Source organism: Mytilus trossulus, chromosome 11, assembly GCF_036588685.1.
Source record: "Mytilus trossulus isolate FHL-02 chromosome 11, PNRI_Mtr1.1.1.hap1, whole genome shotgun sequence".
NCBI classification, from domain to species: domain Eukaryota; kingdom Metazoa; phylum Mollusca; class Bivalvia; order Mytilida; family Mytilidae; genus Mytilus; species Mytilus trossulus.
In genome coordinates, this window is record NC_086383.1 from 9,322,160 (window position 1) to 9,344,505 (window position 22,346).

The window sequence follows — 22,346 nt, forward strand, 5'->3', positions numbered from 1 at the left end:
TTTGTTACCTCCGGTTTGAAATGTTACTTCCGATAATATTTGAAAATTTGCTTGACACTGATTCCAAAAATATCTGGTTATATATACTTTTATATTAATAAAGTACAAAACATAGCTACTTCCGGTTTACACACGGTCACTCCCGGTTGTTTTTTTCAAGTTTAAATGGTTTGGTACCTACAAAAGTCTCATGGCTTTATCATGTATATATATGAGGTAAAAGCAAAGGTCAAAATCTAGAATATCAAATTAAGCTATGACCTTGAGATCAATTTCAAGGTCATACCAAGGACCTCAAATCAAAAGACCATAGGTCTTAATTACATCTTGTTAATGAGTTATATCACCATATGCGTATTATTAAATACAAAAGGGGAGAAAACTTCCTTTTATGTTCAACATACTCTTGCGATCAAAATTTACGTGTAACGAAATGTCGCAACTAACAATTAAGTAAAAATAATTTGTTGATATCTTATACGGTTTAAGGAATAAGTGAGAATAAGCCAAATTCAAAAATTAGAATATGACCTTTAACTTTGACCTTGACCTAATTTTCATTTTTTTGGACCAAGAGCCTCAAATCAACAGATCATAGGTCTCCATCACTTATGGTTTACAAGATAGAAATGCATATCACTTATATCAAATGCATAAGGGGAAATAACTCTCATATGAAGCGTTCATATTGCTTCGGTCAAAATAGGCCAAATAGTGCGAAGAATATAACCAGCAATTTCATAAATAAATTTGTCGTAATCTTTAACGGTTGCGAAGGAGTAGTGGTCACAAGGAAAACAGTGTTTGGGGAGATAACTAATACAAAGAAAAGTATTTCGTTATGCAGGTTAAATTTCAAAAGTGCATAAACTGTCCGATATCATATACAAAATATCTAAGCGACATATTGCGAAACAAATATTTATCGTAAGAACTAAATTAGGCGGAAGAAAAAAAGAAAAAAAAATGATCAGAAGATAAACAATAGGTCTTTCCACAGAAAAGTGGAAAGACCTAATAATCAGAACAAATACAATAGGTCTTTCCACAGAAAAATGGAACGACCTAATTACTGTTGTGGCATTACACATTTTTCTCCAAGCAACTTGCACGACATGTAATAATATGAAATAAACATCAAGCGTCTGACATAATCAAAATGACATTATAACTTATAACATTGGGGAAAACATGGAAAAAACTATAAAAAAACTATTAAAAAAAAAGGAAAACATCTAAAATCAAACAAAACACTGCATAAAACATTTCGGACAATTGTTATAGCATTTACCTCAACAAAATCTCAGATTGCTTTACATGTATGTGTCTCTTGCTTAACTATTTCTAAATAGTTAACACATACCAACGAAAACATGAAAAAGAATGGGGTAATCGTAGAAAGTTTGTTTCGCGCTCAATATAGGCATAAAATCTATCTTAATTTACATGTTAGATACGGGTATCTTAATTAGTGTATTTAAAAACTCCATCTGTTTACTTGTGATGGAAATAAATGTGTTCGTGTCAAACAACACAGCTACAGCAACGTTGAAATCACTTACCAGGACAAAAAGTCTTCAAACTTTTTTAGCAGAGTAAATTCGATGTTGCATGAGCCCAATGGAAAATATGTGTGCAATGCTTTGTCCAGGGCACAAAGTGTTATTATTTCAGAATATTTGATACATTTTTTTAATTAAAGAAGGGATGATAACATGGAACAATCAAAAACTACAAGTGCTTTAAAAACACATTAAGAAATTTCAAATCCACAAAATTGTTTTCCAGTTCTAGCAATATGTCGATATTACTGATTCTGGACTGTTATTACTGATTGTATCAATTTTGTAGTCGTTGTTTAGGTATTGACATGATATACAACCTACTGTTCTTGAATCAATCTTTGGTACATTGAGAAATATAGTTACAACTCCCATTTGTGGGCGTTCATAATGAAGGTGAATCTTAAATAAACACTTAAGATGCACGAAAATTATGAAAAACTAATCTGATTGTTAAATAACTCTAATTTAAACATAATGTTAATTACCAGCTATGTGTTCAATATTTTTACAAGTACAAAATCCTGCACATCCGCTTCTTTTGAGAGGTCAAGGTTTTGATGATTTAGAAATTATCAATGTATCCCTAAAAATAAAGTTTTACAATTCTAATAGTTGGTAAATTGTATTGTAGTTTACATTGCAAATAATACATCTTCCATTGGTCTTGTTTGAACTATTCTCTTCACGTAAAGAACGAGATATGCTAACTGGAAGAAAAAACTCCAATCAAAAAGTGACTTGTAAGCATTTTACCACAATTTGAGATCAATAGGTTAACCTATTCCATACTGCATACATTGTATTTCCATTGGGGTAATTAGTATTTAGGAACACTGATATTCATGCATTTACGAACTTTTTTGAATATTTTTGTTTTATTCACTGCTTCCTTATGTTCTTTTTTATGTTTTGTTGTATTGTAGGTTTCTTTTTTTCTCAAATATTATGGAACTAAGGCCGGTAATAAATGAATCTACAAATATGAAAATAAAGAGATGTTGCATGATTTTCGATGAGACAAGTTTAAAAAAAAAGTTGTAAAAAATAAGTGGAACCTATATCGTATAGTCGGATATTCGTCCCGACATGACAAATATGAATCAATTCAACGACAGAGTTTATAACAAAACAATTTACGTAAATCAAACATGAGATAAAAACACAGGAACTTATCATTTGTTACCTTGAAGGGGATGGTAATTTTTAAATCAAACCTATTTAATAGTGTGTCTGTTTATGTTGTGATGATACACTATTGTGTTAGATGTGGATGAAGGGTTTGGTTAAATTGTTTAAACCCGCGGCAATATGTTGCACCATTTCCTAAGTCATGAATCTGATGTTCGGTAGTTTTCTTTTGTTGATGTGTTCATAAGTGCTTCTCGTTTCTCGTTTTTAATTTAGATTGAACCGTTGGTTTTTTAGTTTGAACGGTTTTACACTAGTTATTTTTGGGCCTTTATAGCTTGCTGTTCGGTGTAAGCCAAGGCTCCTTGTTGAAGACCTGACTTTGACATATAATGGTTTACTTTTATAAATGGGGACTTAAATGGAGAATTGTCTCATTGGCACTCATACCACACCTTCTTTTATTTATATAAAATATTCTTGACCCCCCCTCTCTCTATTAAACTAGCAAAAACTTCCATCTAGTTGGCACATTTAGCGGCTATGTCTTTTCTAGCGAACCCAACTAATAAATTCAAACTGTTCCAAAAGGCAAGGAGTAATTTTAATGTATTGTACCACAAACACTCTATAGCTTGTGGAGTCTGGCTACATAGAAATGTAAACAAAGTATGTGATAAAGTTTACCGTGACTATTTTGACTGGTTATTATAAGAGATTACCAATCTGTGCATGTTTTCAAAGGTAGCGGTAAACTCTTGTATGTCTAGGTAGGTGTGTGGTCGTTTGAACATCCTATAGACTTCTTCCTCTGGACAAGGATATGAGATATGGATTGCCTCTTTTATGTTCATTACAATATATATCATAAACCTTCATCAATCTGGCAGGATAGTGTGCGTGAAATTTTATTTCACATAACCAAAGTCATCTTAAGCAGTATGGCAATTTCAAGAGATTGTATACTTTGGCAGAAGTACCAGATGCATTGCCTCTAACTTGCACACAATTTGGCTATATTTTAGGTAGTATTTGGTATCAATCGCTATTCAAAAATATTTTAGCGATGATGATTTCTAAAAACACATTGATTGAAAATTAGTTCCAAAAAAAGTACCGTTTATGTATTTAGTGGTGCAGATAAAATATCATTTCACATAGTCCAATTTGATTGGTGTCTGCTTGCCATACGTCGTCATGGGGAACAGTGCGGAGGTTTAGGTAAACATTATTTTCACAATGGACCTCTGTTTCAGATAAAAAAAAATAAAAAACGTTTCAAGGCTTGTTTCATTGTAAGTGTATATTGTTCTGAATTGAAGTATTTAATGTTAGTAATTTTGAATACGCGATTAAAGGAAATGTGCTTTAAGGAGAGGTAGGGTTTAATATTTATTATCAAACATGATCATAACGAAGTCCACAGCACGTTTTCAAAAGAGCAATCAATGAGAAGCAACTGTAAATGCTATACAAACTTGGCATATAACGAATACGCATAAAAAATAACTATTTGTTCAGGCTTACAGTTTTACCATGTTTACCACCTGTAAGTATCGAGATATTTAAATAGTTCAAAAACTCATTTTGAAGATGGCTATACATCAAGATTTTTAGTTTTATATTTTTAAGTTTGAACTGTGAGTTTACTTGTGGATGTAAAATGTTGGTCACTAGTATTAGTGCAACAAATAGAGCACACTCTGCTCACCCTTCTTAGATCACCAGAAGTTGTTGTAGAATTTTGTGTTGATGAGCCTTAAGTTGTAGTGTTCTGATGACTATTTTATCGTTTCGTTGTTTAACATGTAAGTTATGAATGATAGTATCATCGTTCCCTTTTTAACGTTGTAATTTTTGAAATTTTGTGTTTTTCGTTACGATTGCTTCTTAATTTCACATTTGAAATCTGTTATGTATATCAATTCTATACAACTGTTTATTGGAATATATTATATATGTGTATATAAGATATGACTTCAAAATAGTTTGATATTAATAGTTATCAAAATATCATATCACATTATGATTTTATCTATTTTATACGAATTGATAAATTCATATGAAGTTTACCTTTTATCTTAATTGTACTGGTTTTATCTTTTACACGACATACCTAGATGTGACAATACTTTGGACATTGGATATGTTATCTAAACTCGTGATTTAACATATGACATTACAGCTTGTATTAGGAAGGCGGATTGGTTTTATAAAGAGATCAGGTATGTTTTATGGTATAAACTTATAGATTATCGTTGATCATCTCAACGAGATTGATTTTCTCGCTTGAGCTGGAACAGCGAAAGTGAGAAAAGCAATCGAGTTGAGATGACCAATGATAATCTATTTATCGCTATTTTTCCCTATGACTACGTTGTCAATTTCATGTCAATTTCGTTAGCAACGCCACGTGGCTTCCTTAGTTTCTAGTGATAATTATTCCATATCAAGCGAGAAGCATGATATGAAAATTATCACAAAAAAAGATCAAAAGAAAAATGCACAAAATAGCGATAAAATATTTTAAATGGCCATGGTGTTACTATTTGAAACATATCTGTGACCTATAGTTGCTTGCATCTATGTCATTTGGTCTCTTGTAGATAGTTGTATCATTATCATTCATATCACATCTCCTTATTTTATATCAAACATGATATCATTTAAAAATGCTTTAAATATAATATAAAAATTAATATGAAAAATAAAGGAGTACTGTTATGATAGCAAATGAGGATGAGGAAATATCCACCAAAGTTTATTAAAGTGGATATAAACATTGACTATTTGGTATGTCAGTACCTATATATATCTATAACTATTTACGATTTGGTATTTCAGTACCTAAATATAACGATTGACGATTGGGAATATCAATACCTAAATATAACTTTTGACGATTTGGTATGTCAGTAACTAAATATAACTATTGACGATTTTGTTTGTCAGTACCTTAATGTATCTTTTGACTATTTGGTACATGTATACGTCACTATTACCTGTTTGGTATGTCAGTACCTACACATTTACTATAAGTAATATTAGTACCAATGTATTGACTATTTTTCTACCTTTATTGCTTTAAAAAACTGATAATTTTTTTTTGTTATGAAACATACATAAATGGCTGAATTGATGATTTTTTGGGTATGAAAAGTTATTTGGATGTTTAAGATAAATAACGTGCTTTTGGTGGTTCTTTAAATTCGGTTGATCGTTTGACTTTTCCATTTTTTCCACTAAACATACACACACTCTTATCACACTAACGTTTTCTAATTCAATTTAATAGTAATTTGATAAGTCTGATAACAAATCAACACGTTGCAACTCATATTCGGTCTTTTTGTAAACGAAAAACGTAAATATAAAATAAACGTAAATAGATACAAAGATTTGATTAGTAAATTTGGCTATACCTGTAGAAAGCTTATTAAAAATGGTATTTCTCATCCTAAATTTTATGGTAATATTGTACTTAAAGCGAGGAAATCACTATGTGATCCTTGTAAACTCATCGAACCTTTAAACAAACTTATAAGTAAGGGTTATCGTACCAATATTGTAATTAGATCTCTGAATATAGTTCACATTGGCACTAATATTGATTTTGTCATTAGCAAATTAAAACATAACTAAATTTCATTATCTTTTGAGGCGAAATGTATAGGGGACACAGCCACGTTAACTTTTATTTCTATAGAAGTCGCTCTTCACTATACTACTACCTGTCGATACATTTATTTGTGGCATTGCACAAGTCATGTCTTCTTTGACTATTAATGACGTTAAAATACTAAATCTCTGTGATGTGTTTTAGTCGATTTTAGTCTCTGATGCATGATTTTTTACTATTAATTGGTTTTGGCTTTTAACTAGCTGTCAGTAACTGCGAGTACTCTCAAATCGTATTTTCTTGTTAATTCGAACTGTTGATACTGTTTATAATGCTTTTTTGTCATTTTTTTATTTATATGGATCTTGGCTGTATACCAGCTTTGATTATTTGTAACATCTTCAATTTTTCACTTATTCTTACAACATTTGTATAAACTTCAAGATTATAAAAAACCGTTTTTTTTCTAAAGTGAACATTGATTGGTTAAATATTTCTCAGTGTGTTTGAATTTTTTTGTTAGCCTTTTGTTCATGAATGTTTGTTTCTAATATTTAATTAACTGTGCATTTGTATTCAGATATCGCAGATCAAATTTATTCGTTCATTGTGTAATCATACGTTTTTTGATTGAGTTAAGTCTGCCAATTGATATTTTATCGTATGTTTTTATATGTTGTGATGTTATGCTATTGTTTCAGAAAAAGGGAGAAGGTTTGGGCCCATTAAAACGTTTAATCCCGCTGCAAATGTTTGCACCTGTCCTAAGTCAGGAATCTGATGTACAGTAGTTGTCGTTTGTTTATGTAATATATTCGTGTTTCTCGTTTCTCGTTTTGTTTATATAGATTAGACCGTTGGTTTTCCCGTTTGAATGGTTTTACACTAGTAATTTTGGGGCCCTTTATAGCTTGTTGTTCGGTGTGATCCAAGGCTCCGTGTTGAAGGCCGTACTTTAACCTATAATGGTTTAATTTTTAAATTGTTATTTGGATGGAGAGTTGTCTCATTGGCACTCACACCACATCTTCCTATATCTATTGTTATACGAAATAGACATAATGGAGGTCTGATGAGATGATAAAAGCCCTAAATGACAAAAAATATGTACGCTTTGGTAATTTAGATTATCGCCAGATTGTATATATTTTAATTGTGTCCGATTAACAGTAGACTCGTTCTTTGAATGTTATGCATCACAGCTAATACGCAAACTCTATAGAGATCCGTTTAAATAATAACATTAACGGTACCAATTTTCTTGCACCAGATGCGCATTTCGACAATACATGTCTCTTCAGTGATGCTCGTGGCCAAAATATTTGAAATCCAAAGCTTTATAAAAGATGAAGAGCTATAATCAAAAGGTCCAAGAAGTATAGCCAAATCCGTGAAAGAAATCAGAGCTTTCTCTCTTGAGTTGACAAATTCAAGGACACTTACGTTATCTTAGTGATATTTTTCGTTGAATAATCAAGAATTCTATAAATTTATTGCCAACATATACCATGAATTATCCTTGACTACATCAACAATTCAAAGCAATGCATGTTCTTTAATAGATTTACCCATTTCATTTTCCTACCTTAAACTCAAAACAAATATTTACGACAAAAAGTTATTATTTTCTTTTGCTTGATTATTTTTTTTCGACGTCGATGTTTCTGTGACATCATCTTTCGATGCTAGTGTATCACGACTTGTTCGTTATGTGCTTGCCCTAATTGTTGATTTTGATTCTAAATGTATATGTTTTACTGATAAAGTATAAAGTCAGGGATTTCGTAACAATAAACTGATTAAAAACTTATCCAATTTGTATACCAACGCTCATGTGGGGTATCAAATTATATTCTTTTTATATTTGCTTAGTTTTAGAATAACGTGTTTTATGTGGAATAAAACCAGCTAATGACCCCACCCAGCAACATCAAAATTCAATTGCGCATCTTGTACGAGTGGTCGTTCATGTCATTTGCGCGATTATATACGCGTTTCTGATTTTATTCGGGTATATCTACGCGTATATTTCCTACATATAAGCGTTATTTGAGTAAATATACACGTATGGAATCATTATATACGCGTTAATATATATTAGTTGCTTATTGTTTTAACTAATAAAAACTGCGTTTTTAAACTGGTTTGTATATGAAAACTGATCCAATAGACCGTACAAGGGCTTTATAGCCAGTCAAGGTCTTAAAAAACGTTCATATATATACGAATATTGCTGCCATTAAACTCATTAAGATCCTTTTATAACGTGAGGAATAACCATATTGTTTTTCTACTATTTGCCTTCTCTCTTTTTAATGTCTTTTCACTACTGAAGATTCAATATATGGATTATTGTTGTTTTAGCTATTGTGAAGGCTTACATCATGCATGTTTTATAACTTCTCATTTCTTGAAGTATACTTTTTACAAGAGATTGGAAAATAATTTTCTGTGTTTTTTGTTTTTTACTCTTTACTATTCATTCATATATAAGTTAAGTATCTTTTAAAAGAACATCAAACTTGCTGCGTTCAAAGAAGTGCATGATAATTACAAATATAATATCACATTGTTTCGTCTGTCTAAGGAAACTTTAGAGATTGTCGGATTTTATGCAAAATTAATCGGTGAATCTAAATCTTACTTATTTCAGGGATTTTGTAAAATCACTGGTAAAACTCAGAGATTTTATAAAATCACTAATCAGGTCAGTGATTTTATAACTTCCCTGAAATTTTAAATGTTTTAACAAAATCTTTCACTTTACAACTTCCCTATTGACAAGTAACCCATTCACTTTTAGCAAAATATAAAGTTCTAGCTTTTGACGAAGCAATTCTGTATATATGATTTAATCTGCACGGCTCGGGTTACAGTAATTAACTCGAAGGACGTAGAAGTACAGGATAAAGGGTCATCCTTGACCGTGCAGATTAAATGAAATATACCGCTTTGATTGTCAAATAGCTGCTTCTAGACATGACGCCATCAATTTACGTGAACATTTTGGAAATATGTGGACGACATTCCGCAATCCACGGCTCCTTAGAAAGTTTGTTTAATGGTTATCAGAAAAAAGAAAAAAGGTTTTATTTAGTTAAATAAAAAGTATTAATTGGCTGTATATTTTTTTGTGATTTTTGTTCAAAGTTGAAATTTTAACTTCATGATTTATTCACAAGATAGGCTTCCTGTCAAGTTTTTGCCCTTTTTACCTCATGTATTTATAATAATTTTTATATCATATTATTTGTAATTGAATTGACTTTAGAATCATTCACAGGTTCTGACCGGGTTATATGCTTTTTCGTGAGTCACGATTAGCAAAGCTTCCGGTCGACTTTTCGGTCATATCACATATTCAAAAAACAATCATTTTTGTTTTTTAATGTACACCTTTATATAAGCATTCAAAATCCGTTTTAACTATTAATTTATCTATATCATTTCCTGAGATATCAATTATAATACACCAATTCCTCAATACCGCGTTTTAGATCCACCCATCTTATTTAACCTAGGGCGTATGATTAATTCTGTTAACTTATATTTAATGAGCAAGAGTTCTTCGATTCATTATTATAGAAAAATTATACTGGTTTCTTATCCTTCTATAATATGCATAATTCATTAAATAATCCTGTTTCAAATAAACTTCATGATGTTAATGTTCTGTTGTAGGATGGCAACATCACAGCCACAAGAAGATGTTATGTTTTTACGATTGGCTGGTTTATTACTCAGGATCGCACCACGTGCTGTAAGACGATGGTTTGACAATGAATTTCATCCTGATAGATTGAACCAATTTCTGAGAAAAAATCGGCATAAGATAGATGGCATGAAATGTAAGGAGAGAGTGATATCACAGGCAATGTATAACTTACTTTATCCAAGAGGTGAGTACTAAGATGTTCATTTAAAACAAACTATGAAAACTATAACTAGATGTATTATGTAGATAACAAATCATACAAAAAGAGTTACTACAAAGGAACAAAATTATTTGCTATATCCTTTGCGTTAAGGTTCTGGAATGTTATTGTTAGATTTGTATTTCAAAGCATCTTACTGTTTACTTTTTTAATTGAAAAATAATTAATGTGATAAAACTCATCATACCCACAAAGATTGAAATTTTGTATTTGGGTCAGACGCGCGTTTCGTCTACATATTATTCATAAGGGACGCCCGAATAATAAAAGTTTTAAAGGAAAAAAAGGTACGAAGTTGAAGAATAAACAAAAAGGCTTAAAGTTTGGACCGTCAAAACAAAACGTACAGATATTAAGCTTTTGATTGATATACAACTTACTTTATTAAATAAACTCAGGCGCAGTAACTGAGCTACACGAGCATCAGTTATACACAGAACATTATAGTTACAGATGACATAATAAGTATTGAATTTATTTTATATATTGAACGCTAAGATTTCAAGTTATTAGAACATATAAAGAGAAAGTGGGGTTTTTTTTAATAGAAGGGTTACTGTATATATATGTTCCAGACCGTATGAGTATTTGGACCGTACGCGTACGGTTTGGACCGTATGTGTACTTTTTCAAAATACTCACACGGTCAAATGCATATATAACAGATCATAATTTAACTCTAAAATTTATTTAAAAAAGTTGAATTCTAATTGAAATAAAAACTTTATATCCAAACTTTAAAAAAAATTCACGTCAATTGTAATTTACAATCTGTTAATCTCTACTTGTTTTAGCATGTCGATCTGTAATACATTAATTGAATTTTGATCACTGAAATCGACGATATCGGAAGCAAACAAAATGTGGGAGGACAATTGTTTGGAATATAAGAAACTTTACAAAAAAATGCAAATGAAAAGGAACATGCATGAACTGCAACATATTAATCAGTCAGGGGCATTACTCAAACAAGTAACAATTAAAATTACCTATACAAGTAATATTGAAAACGAGGCTAATTTAAATATAACTTATACAAGTTATTTTTCCGAATATTATATTTATATGTGTCCAATAATACAGATTTTACTAGCTTTAGCTAATTTTCACAGTCATCTGGTTATTTTTTCCTTGATATATAAAACTAATTCTTCCGAAACACTAATTAACTTTCTGACGCACTTATCTTTCATACCGACGCTTCTGGGTCAAAGATTGGTCTCTTGAGACTATAAAATTATTATTTTCCTCTAAAATCTTGAAGGTAGACTGATATAAATAGATAGATACTTGTGAATTTATTAAGACCTGAAGTTATATATAATTTGTAACCCAAATCAATTACATATGTGCCTTAGATAAGTGTAATTTCTAAAAAAAAATTAAATGTATAAAATAACTTATTCAAGTAAAATTTTTGTCATTATTTTTAAAGTAACCCTTTGTATCTATACTCCTCTCAAATCTAATAAATTCTTTATTTTATGATATAAAATGTTGTTTAAAATCATGAAAACTACATTTAGTCTTTGTTTCTAATAAAAATTAAAATAACTCTATTAAGTAATTTTATTATTTTTAAAAACAAAAATTACTCATACATGTATAAGTAATTAAAAAAAATAACTTGTTTAAGAAACGCCCCTCACTGTTAATGTAAAAATATTAAGTAATTTGTGTCACCTTGGGCGAGAGTACCAAAATAAGATTCAGATATACAATCAAACAAATATTTAATTTCAATTGTTCGTTTGTTCATGTTATCCATCTTATTGTAAAATAACAATTTGTAAAATTTTAAGTAAAGATTTTGATAAATGTTTGTTTAAATTTAACCAATATGATCCAAAAATAAAAATAATCACCTCGTACTGGACCATACGCGTATACTCATACGGTCCGACCGTACGCGTATGGTCGGACCATACGAGTATACGTATACGGTCCAGACCGTAAGCGTACGGTCCAAATACTCATATGGTCTGGAACATATATATTATAAGTATTAACACATATTTCAAAGGTAATACACAAGTTCATCCTTCAACTATTCATATTTTGAGTGTACTCGTTTCGGTTCTTGTACGCCTGTCGCCACCACGTGTAAATAGAGTGTTGTTTTATGGAATGTAAATACATATGTTATCCGAATGCCAGATCATAAGAGTACTAGATCATGAAGTAAGATGACTTTTCAGTTACATACAGCTATATGCTATAGTCATGTATGAAGTGGATGAGGTAAATGTGACTGTTCTTTTTATAATTATCATGGGCCTAACTGTCAGTTTCAAGTTATTAAACTGTATTTGTTAGGTTTATCTGGAGTATCATCAGACAAGTTTGATATATCATTGATGATATGTTTAATGAGACATTTTGCTGACCTTGACATTCAAGATAATCTTCCATCGAAAACAATGCATACTACAGCTGCAGATATTTCAAGGATAAAATTTTACAGAAACTACATTGTTCATTCAGACAATGGGAAAGTTACTGAAGACAGGTTTTCAGAAATATGGAACTGCGTAGAAGAGGTATCACAATTACAACAATCTATAGTTTTGTATATTTTATTCACAAATGGAAATGAGCAGAGAAACATAATTGACTATTACATGTATTAAAAGATTTGTTTTTTTTACGTGTTCATCATTACGATAATTATTCCATTACAGGTGTGCTAATCTAACTCCATCAGAAAATTGGTTAGAATTTTCCAGTTTACCAGGCAGAATTCGTGTACGCTGAATACTGATGAAAACCATATAGTCCAATAATTTATGGTTATGTTTTCCTGCTGGAAGCCAATCTAAATATTTCGATTGATTTAAGCATTTGATATTCTTTTTTGGGAACAAAGCATTCTGAATCGATAGCATCAACCAAGTAACTGCCAATCTGTATCAAATTAACTAAGATATTTGGTTCATACATTTAAAAGTTGAAACCAAAAAAATGCATTAACGTTAACGCAATATTTTTAGGGGAAAATAACTTTGTGTTTCAAATAATTGAGATATTTTATGAGCAGTTAATTATTTTCAGATAGTGATAAAAGCATTGAAGACATACGAACGCGGACTACTTGTAATAGTTTTCGCTTTTGTTGTTCTTATATTTGTTTGTACTGTTAGCCGAATAAAAAACGCATGGAGAAATTTATAATATCTTTTTTAAGTGAGGATATTGATAACCGTCACATAAAGTTTATGGTGTGTAAAAACAATGTTCTTTTCTTTCAGGCTATTGTTAGACTTTTACCAGATATTAAGCCTGAGATTGATGATCTGAAGATTTCATCGTTAACGAATGTTGGTGATATAAAACACATTTTACGGCTTGAGAAAGAATTAGAAAAAAATAATCAGCATCTTAGTGCCATAAACCAGAAGCTGCAAACGCTTGACATACAACATAATAATAACAGAGGTATTTCTGATTAATTGTTAACATTTATATTAACAGTATCTTAATAAAAGAGAGGAAAAGGATACTTATTAGACTTTACACTATAAAAATGATAAACCAAACCAGATAAAGTCTAAAATGACCTATATCTTTACCGGACTGTTCTAATGTTTGCTCGATCAGTATGAATTGGTCTGAATTTTACTCGATATAAGTCGACCCAAGTCTTAACCAAACCCGACTGTACTGATTTGTACTAGACCCTTTTCTTTGCCATTGAATATATTCTGAACTATTACTCGACTTAGTCTGAAAACACTTCACACTATTCTCGACCTAGTCTGAAAACACTTCACACATTCTCGACCTAGTCTGAAAACACTTCACACATTCTCGACCTAGTCTGAAAACACTTCACACATTCTCGACCTAGTCTGAAAACACTTCACCCATTCTCGACCTGTACTCGATTTTTTTAGTTTAAGTCATACTCTACCAAAGGTCTGAACAGTACTCGACTAGTCTGAACCTAACTTTACCAAACAAGCTCTCTTTTATTTTTTTTATTGAATTGAAGTGTTAAAACAATTTTTTTTATAACTGCTATGACTAAAGCAATAATAAAAAAAGTTATATATATTATACATGTGATATATTATATATTATATATATAGAAAATATAGGTTTACATCATTACAGGACTCTCAGATTTATCAAATAGGGATAGTTAAATTAAATAGAAGTTTGTACTTGGTATAAGTTGAATAGTAAGTATATTGTCACCGAGGTGCAACTATTTCCCTTATGCGAAGCTGCGGGCAATAGTTGTATCCGAGGAGACAGTAAACTAATTAATCAACTTATACCAAATCAACAAGTACAAAAAACACACATGCTCTGAGGTAATTAAACCTTATTAAATGGCCATGCCATTAGATTTTACTAAAAGTATTTAAATCTAATTGAAATAAGTTGTAACTGTAACTTTGGCAAACATTTTCTTTTTCTATAGATTATCAAGGATTGCTTCGGAAGTTATATTATCATGATTACATTTAATTATTGGTTAAGCAAAACAAAGGTGTAATTTTTTCAAATTTAATAAATTGCTTTATTTAATATTTTATATAATATGTTAAAATCATATGAAATCAGTGACTGGTGAAAACTATTGTTTAACCAATGCATGTGTAAATCATTAACTGAGTCTTCTGTGCACGATTTTATATTTTTTTACGCAAGTTTATCGTATAGTCGTCATTTTTCATTCTCTGTTTGTTATGATTTAACAAATATGGGATCTCATTAAATGCCGTGTTTTGACTCTAAAGTTTGCCGATTGTAACCTTATAGTAAACAATTAACAACAACATGGATAACTGAGCACGTGTTTACATGAACTATCATATAATAGTTTATATCAGTGACAGATCCATGCGTATTGCGAACACATGATTTTTTTAAGGAGGTTCACGCTAAGGTCACTTTGCATACGGTAAATATGTCGGCGAATTGCCTCCTGGAAGCAAGCAATTGAAAAATGTAAACTTCTTCTTAATTTGGACAAATTAAAGAATTTTCTTCATAATATATGTACATAAGCGTTATAATGAAAACTATCTATTTTGTTATAAAAAAAACCCAGATGCACAATTCTTTTTTATTTGAGGTTTCTTAGGACTTTTTATCAAATAATATTCATTGCATTATAAAGTAAAATCCAATGACACCATAAATCAATACGAATTGTCCAGTAACCATAACATATACCTGTTCATTCATTTTTTTTTTAATAAAATGGAAAAAATCAAACTCTGTAGAACATCAGCATTGTCTGAGCAAAATGTTGATAAACAACGGGTATGTCAAAGAACGTTTCTTCCTATTTGAAACAAAACATTCCTCGGAAGTTACGAAGACCTTTTTGAAAAAATATTCCGAATTAACTTTACTTTCGAGTCAACCACGGTGGTCTAAAAGTAAAGACTTTTGATAATGACGTTGTTTATCGTCTTACTAACGTTTCATATTTTTCTTTTGTATGTTTAAATAGATATAATTGTTACTGTTAAGTCTGTATTTGGCGACATCCATCAGACGTGACTCTTGACTTTTTGTAACCCGAACAATTTGCTGTCCTTTCGTTTTATGTGTATGTGATATTACTTTTTATTCTAATTATACCTCAATGTACATACGCTTTTGATAACTGAGGATAAATTATTTAAACTTCTCTGACACTGATGTCTCCTCGGTTGTTCATATTAAATTATTTAAAAATAAAGGTGTGATGAGACTTTATCAGAGAGGGATGAAAGATACCAGAGAGACAGTCAAACTCACAAATCGAAAATAAACTGAAAACGCCATTGCTAAAACTGAAGACGACAAACAGACAAACAATAGTACGCATGACACAATATAGAAAACTAAAGAATAAACAACACGAACCCCACCAAAACCTTTGGGTTATCTCAGGTGCTTCGAAAGGGTAATGAGATCCTGCTTCGAATGTGGAACCCGTCGTGTTGCTTATGTGATTACAAATCTGGTACTAGTATATAGTTTAATTCGATATGTCCCATTTACCAAAGGGAAGGGGATTGTAGTTACGACGTAAGGAACATATCCGATATCAGTTATGAAACGGTTATTCCAAAACGGTCAACCGACTCGTGATGGCGTCCGTAAAATTAACGAAGTGATGATTTCAACTTCACCATTTGGAACTCTTGGTTTTATCAGCTGTCTTTTCATCTTTCTGATTCAAGACCCAAACCTTAATACATATCTTATAAATTGTTCTTTTTTTTTCGCAAGCAGCGAAAACATCAATTATTTTTGATACTCATCGTCTCCGGTTGGTTGAAATTTCTACGAACAATTTTGTTTTCCTTTCCGTGTTTGTCTGTATTTGAGAAAATATGGTATCCTTACTTCTGTCATGTCACTGTATTCTGAAAACAGTTAGCAGAATATTATGAGAATATTATAAAAACAAGATATAACTATGTTGTAGAAATACACCAAAGAATTTTGAAAGAATGGAGAGTTACTGACGTGAAATACGTTTCTACTTCGGCAACGACATTTATTTACAAATCTTTACAAAAAAACAGAAGTGTTATTATTACTGGTTCCCCAGGGTGTGGGAAATCTGCAGCTGCTCATCATGTAGCTTTGGAATTGGAAAAAGAGGGATATGAAATAGTACCTTGTGACGATCCTTCAGAAATCACTCAGCATTTAACAACAGAGAAGTTCCAAGTTTTTATGATTGATGACGTTTGCGGTAAATTCGCTCTTAATCAACAAAAAGTAAACTCTTGGGATCAATACGAGGATAAATTAAATCTGTTACTGGAATCAAATCAGAATAACGACAAGGAAGACAGTGCCAACAAATCTGAGGAAGGCGGTTCAAGCAAATCAAAGGGCGACTGCTTCAGCAAATATAATGAAGAAAACTCCACCCAATTTAAGGAAGACAGCTTCAAAAGGAATAAAGTTAAGTTTATAATAACATGCAGAGAGAATATATATGTTCATAAGGCGTTCCCAAAACTGAATTGTCTTTCACATATTCAATGCAGCTTTAGTACTAATTACAAAATTTCGCAAGATGAAATGAATGAAATTGCGTTGTCTTATTTATCTGAGGATACTACGATGACCATTCCAAACATTTTTCTGTATGATTTCTTTCCTCTAATATGTGTTTTGTACTCAAAAAAGGTTAATCGAGATCAGACATTCTTTACTCATCCTGTTGAAATAATTGGAAACGAAATTTCAGAAATGAAAATTAAATCTGAATCACATTTTCTCTGTCTTTCTCTTCTGGTTCTGAAGAATAATTTTATCAGTGAAGATGACTTCAGATCTGGAGATATGGAACAGCTAATAACAGACATATGCAGGAACTGTCAATTTGAATCATTCGTTTCTATGGTGTCTATTCAGAACTGTTTTGAAAGTCTAAATGGTATATATGTTATTGAGGTAGGAGGTATTTATACAGCAATCCATGATAAAATGTTTGACATCATTTCAACAGCTATTGCACCATCTTTAATTAATTGCTTGATAAAGTTTGCTGACATTAAATTCATCGCAAATCGCATTCAGCTTTTGTCATTGGGTAAAAGTAGTCTCCCTTGTGTAGTATATATCGAACCTGAGTATAAGAATATGTATTTAAACAGACAATATAAGGAAGCAATGAAAGGAAATTATTGGGAAGTATTTGGAGGCATACAGACAGAGAACGAGGCATATAGAAGTTTACTTTTATCTTTTCTGAAAGAGCAAGACAAACTTCTACAGACTTGTTATGTTCCTGGTGATGATGGATTGACTCCATTGTTTGTATCGTCATCTTTAGGATATATTGATTTTGTAAAATACTTTGTAGTAAAATGTCTTCATTGCATCAACGAAAAAGACAAGGAAGGTATATCTCCTTTCTATATCGCGTGTAAAAACGGTCACATTGCAGTTGTTAAACATTTGATAAAATATTATAAAGACGTCAATGCAGAAATGGTATATAAAACAACAGCATTATCCGCAGTCTGTTATAATGGCCACACTGATGTGGCTCAACTGTTATTAGACAATAATGCAGATATCAACCGAGCGAACAAAAAAAATGAAAACGCACTTCATTACGCCTGTGGCGGTGGTAATGTACAAATGGTGATTTTATTATTGAGAGCATATAATATGGATACACTTAACAATACCAATGAGCAAACTACTTTACATATAGCATGCAAAAAAGAACTAAAACAAATAGTTACACCAGCGAGGGCATTTTGTAGAGATGTCAATCAGCAATGTGACCCTGGCTTTACACCACTGTATATTGCTTGTCGTCAAGGTCATTATGAAACGGTGAAATTGTTACTTGATTTGAACAGACAAACAAATAACTGTGTTGATACAACGATAAAAGATAACAAAGGATGTTCAATTTTACATGCAGCATCTTTTTCTGGGTGTACAGCAATTGTTAAGTTATTGATTGATGTCGGTATGAATGTAAATGATACATCAACTGAAGGTTTGACGCCGTTATATGTAGCTTGTCAACTCGGTCACTTTGACACAGTGAAATTTCTACTAGATTTAAAAGGAAAAACATCCAAAAGTTGTGTTGATACAGGAATCTTAGTTATGAATGGGTGGTCAGCTTTACATATAGCTTGTAATAATGGAAATACAGAAGTAGTGAAATTATTGGTTGATGCCGGAATGAATATAAAGGGTTCATCAAATGCTAGGAGAACACCTTTATTTCTAGCTTGTGAAAACGGTCACTATGACACAGTGAAATATTTACTTTGTTTAAACGGAAAAACATCAAATGATCGTGTTGATGCAACAATAAAAGATGAGGGGGGGTCAGAAGTTCTGCATGCTGCTTGTTCTAAGGGACATACAGAAATTGTCAAATTATTGTTTGATGTAGGTATGCATATAAATGACACATCAATTGAAGGTTATACACCACTATATTTAGCTTGTATGTACGGTCACTATGACACAGTGAAATTCTTACTTGATTTAAACGGAGAAAAATTTGATAGTTGTGTAGATACCACCATTAAACATATAGAAGGATGGTCAGTTTTACATGTAGCTTGTTTCAAAGGACATACAGGAGTTATTAAGTTATTGATAAAGATCGGTATAAATATAAATGAAACATCAACAAACGGTTCCACACCACTATATCTAGCTTGTAAGAACGGTCACTACGAAACAGTTAAATACTTACTTGATTTAAACGGCAAAACATTAAATAGCGTTGTAGATACAACAATTAAAGACGAATATGGATGGTCAATGTTGCATGCTGCTTGTTCGAATGGACATAAAGAAGTAGTAAAGTTATTAGTTGACGCTGGTTTAAATGTAAATGATATAACAAATGAAGGTGTTACATCATTTTTAATAGCTTGTTGGGACGGTCACTATGACACAATAAAATACTTACTTGATTTAAATGACCAAACATTAAGTAGTCGTGTAAATACAACAATTAAAGACAAATATGGATGGTCAGTTTTACATACAGCTAGTGTAAATGGGCATACAGAAGTAGTCAAGTTATTGATTGATGATGGTTTGGATGTAAATGACACAACACAAATTGGTTGTACACCACTACTTCTAGCTTGTCAGAACGGTCATTATGACATTGTGAAACACTTACTTGATTTAAACGGCGACACATTAAATAGTTGTGTAGATACAACAATTAAAGACGAATATGGATGGTCGGTTTTACATGAAGCTTGTTTTCAGGGACATACAAATATGGTGAGGTTATTGATTACGGCCAATGTGAAAATAAATGACAAAACAAAGTACGGTTCCACACCTCTATATCTAGCTTGTCAGAACGGTCATTATGAAACAGTGAATTTTTTACTTGATTTAAACGACAAAAAATCAAATAATCTTGTGGATACAACAGTTAACTATGACGATGGACGGTCAGTTTTACATACAGCTTGTTTTAATGGGCATACAGAAGTAGTTAAGTTATTGATTGAGATCGGTTTGAATGTCAATGACAGACAGAAAAACGGTTTTACACCACTATATCTAGCTTGTCTGAAAGGTCATTATGAAACTGTGAAATATTTACTTGATTTAAACGGCGACAAACTAAATAGTCGTGTTGATACAACACTAAAAGATACACAAGGTAACTCGGCTTTGCATGCAGCATTTTCAAATCAACACACAGATGTGGTGCAGTTATTGACCGAGTATGGTAATTGTGAAGCAGAACAAAGACATAGTATAACAGAATATTGTGTGATATCGTGAGAATAATTACAGACATTAATGAACTACGTGAAAGACTGTGAGCGAATAAACAAACTTTATTGATCAAGAATTATGAAACTGTTAATTGATGTATAGTTTGGATTTGTCATCTTTAACTAATACATTCAAATATCATTTAGTAGTTGAATATTAAAGGAAATTAAAACATATACTTTACCCAATTTTATCAGTACGATATACATATAGAATTTGGTATCATTGCCAATGAGACAACTTTCAAATTAACTTACAAGTTAGCCCCTATATGTTACTCAACGGTCTTCTACAGCAAATTCAAATGAGCAGATTTAGTGCAGATATTTACCGATGTTTGTGTAAATGGTTTAGAACAACAGAGTACAATAAAATATGCCTGTGCTTATAATAGTCAAAGACAATGATGCACCATTATGTTTGTGATTGAGAAACCTGTTTATAAAAAGGAATTGAGGTTTGAACATCATAAAACTATCAATTAATGAACTGTTTATACTCCCCTATTTTTCGGGTTGTACTCCTAGAATTAAACTTTTTCTAAACCAGATTTTGGGTTTATAAGACTGTAAAAAAATAAATCTTTTTTTGCTACGGTCCTTTGAAAATACCAAATTTTGTTGATTTTTCCATTTTTCGTCAATTTTTTTCTATGTTTGGACTATTATCTTGAAAAAAATCATAGTTCCATAATTAAACTTTTTTCATACTTTTAATAAAGATAAAATGGACCAGTCTGAAAATAATAACTTTAAAAAACTATAGGTAAGTGTTAATATAAGAAATTTTTATCACGTTTTGACGCTTATTTGAGTCAAATTTACCATGCTGTCATTTTTGTAGATTTGTGATTTTTCTCAGTTTTATCTCAGGCATATATTATTTTACATTTGCCGTTTTTGGCACAACTTTTGGGAATTTCGGGTCCTAAATGCTCCTCAACTTTGTACTTTTTTGGCTTTATAAATATTTTGATATGAGCGTCACTTATGAGTCTTATGTAGACGAACCGCGCGTCTGGCGTACCAAATTATAATCCTGGTACCTTTGATAACTATTTATCGGTCCTGAATAGGACTGATATAGTTGGGTATTCTGTCTTGATGGAAGATGTTTATTGTTGTTTTGCGCATGTTGTGTCGACTATTATATTATTTGTTTTTTCGTTTCTCGATTTTTATGAGTATTCTTGTGAGTGTTTCTGCCACGTAGTGTTGTCATTTTAGCGATATTTGTTAACATTGTCATTTAAGCGGGAGGTATGGCTAGCCATAAAGCCAGGTTGAACCCATCATGTTGTTCTTTAAATGTCCTGTACCATGTCAGGAATATATCAGTTGTTGTCAATTAGTTCCGTTTCCATGTATTTTGGCGTTTGTTTGTAATGCAATTCAATGTTCCTGTTGTTCCTTTATTTTCCTCTTATAGTTGTTGTGTTGTCGTCGATTTTTGTTTGTAACCCGGATTTGTTCTATCTCAATTGATTTATGACTTTGTAATATCTGTATATTGGTGTGGCCATAAATGTATGTCAAAGCTTTACATATCTGTTTACTAAGGAGCAAGAAGGCACATAATATAATTAAGGCATTCTAAAGGTTACTCAAATGTGGTGTAAAGTAAGTTAGATGTCAATATTTTCAGTATGAATTTAAATTACAAAGACAATATAAAGAATTGACTGATTTTCCTTGTCAAGTTTTTGCAGTAACTGGTTTCCCTTTAGGTAATCTACATCTTTTGATTAACAAAAAATTCCTGATTTGCTATGATAGTCATGTGACCACCGTCCTTGTGTAAAGAATTCTGTATCTATACTACAACCTGCAATAATAAGCAATGCTAATT

The 22,346-nt window shown here is 31.4% G+C and overlaps 1 protein-coding gene across 1 annotated transcript; it reads left to right on the forward strand.

Moving 5' to 3' along the window:
* Nucleotides 1–9,994: 9,994 nt before the first annotated feature.
* On the forward strand, nt 9,995–20,504 carry LOC134689708 (serine/threonine-protein phosphatase 6 regulatory ankyrin repeat subunit C-like). The gene is made up of 4 exons (XM_063549673.1): nt 9,995–10,211; nt 12,564–12,787; nt 13,496–13,682; nt 16,681–20,504. The coding sequence occupies exons 1-4, from the start codon at nt 9,995–9,997 to the stop codon at nt 20,502–20,504; spliced, it is 4,452 nt and encodes a 1,483-aa protein (XP_063405743.1).
* The last annotated feature ends 1,842 nt before the right edge of the window (nt 20,505–22,346 follow it).

Coding starts and splice junctions, on each gene's coding strand:
- LOC134689708 (XM_063549673.1), top strand. CDS start 9,995: ATGGCAACATCACAGCCACAAGAAGATGTTATGTTTTTACGATTGGCT. Junction 10,212..12,563: donor TAACTTACTTTATCCAAGAG/GTGAGTACTAAG, acceptor TGTATTTGTTAG/GTTTATCTGGAGTATCATCA. Junction 12,788..13,495: donor TATGGAACTGCGTAGAAGAG/GTATCACAATTA, acceptor CTTTTCTTTCAG/GCTATTGTTAGACTTTTACC.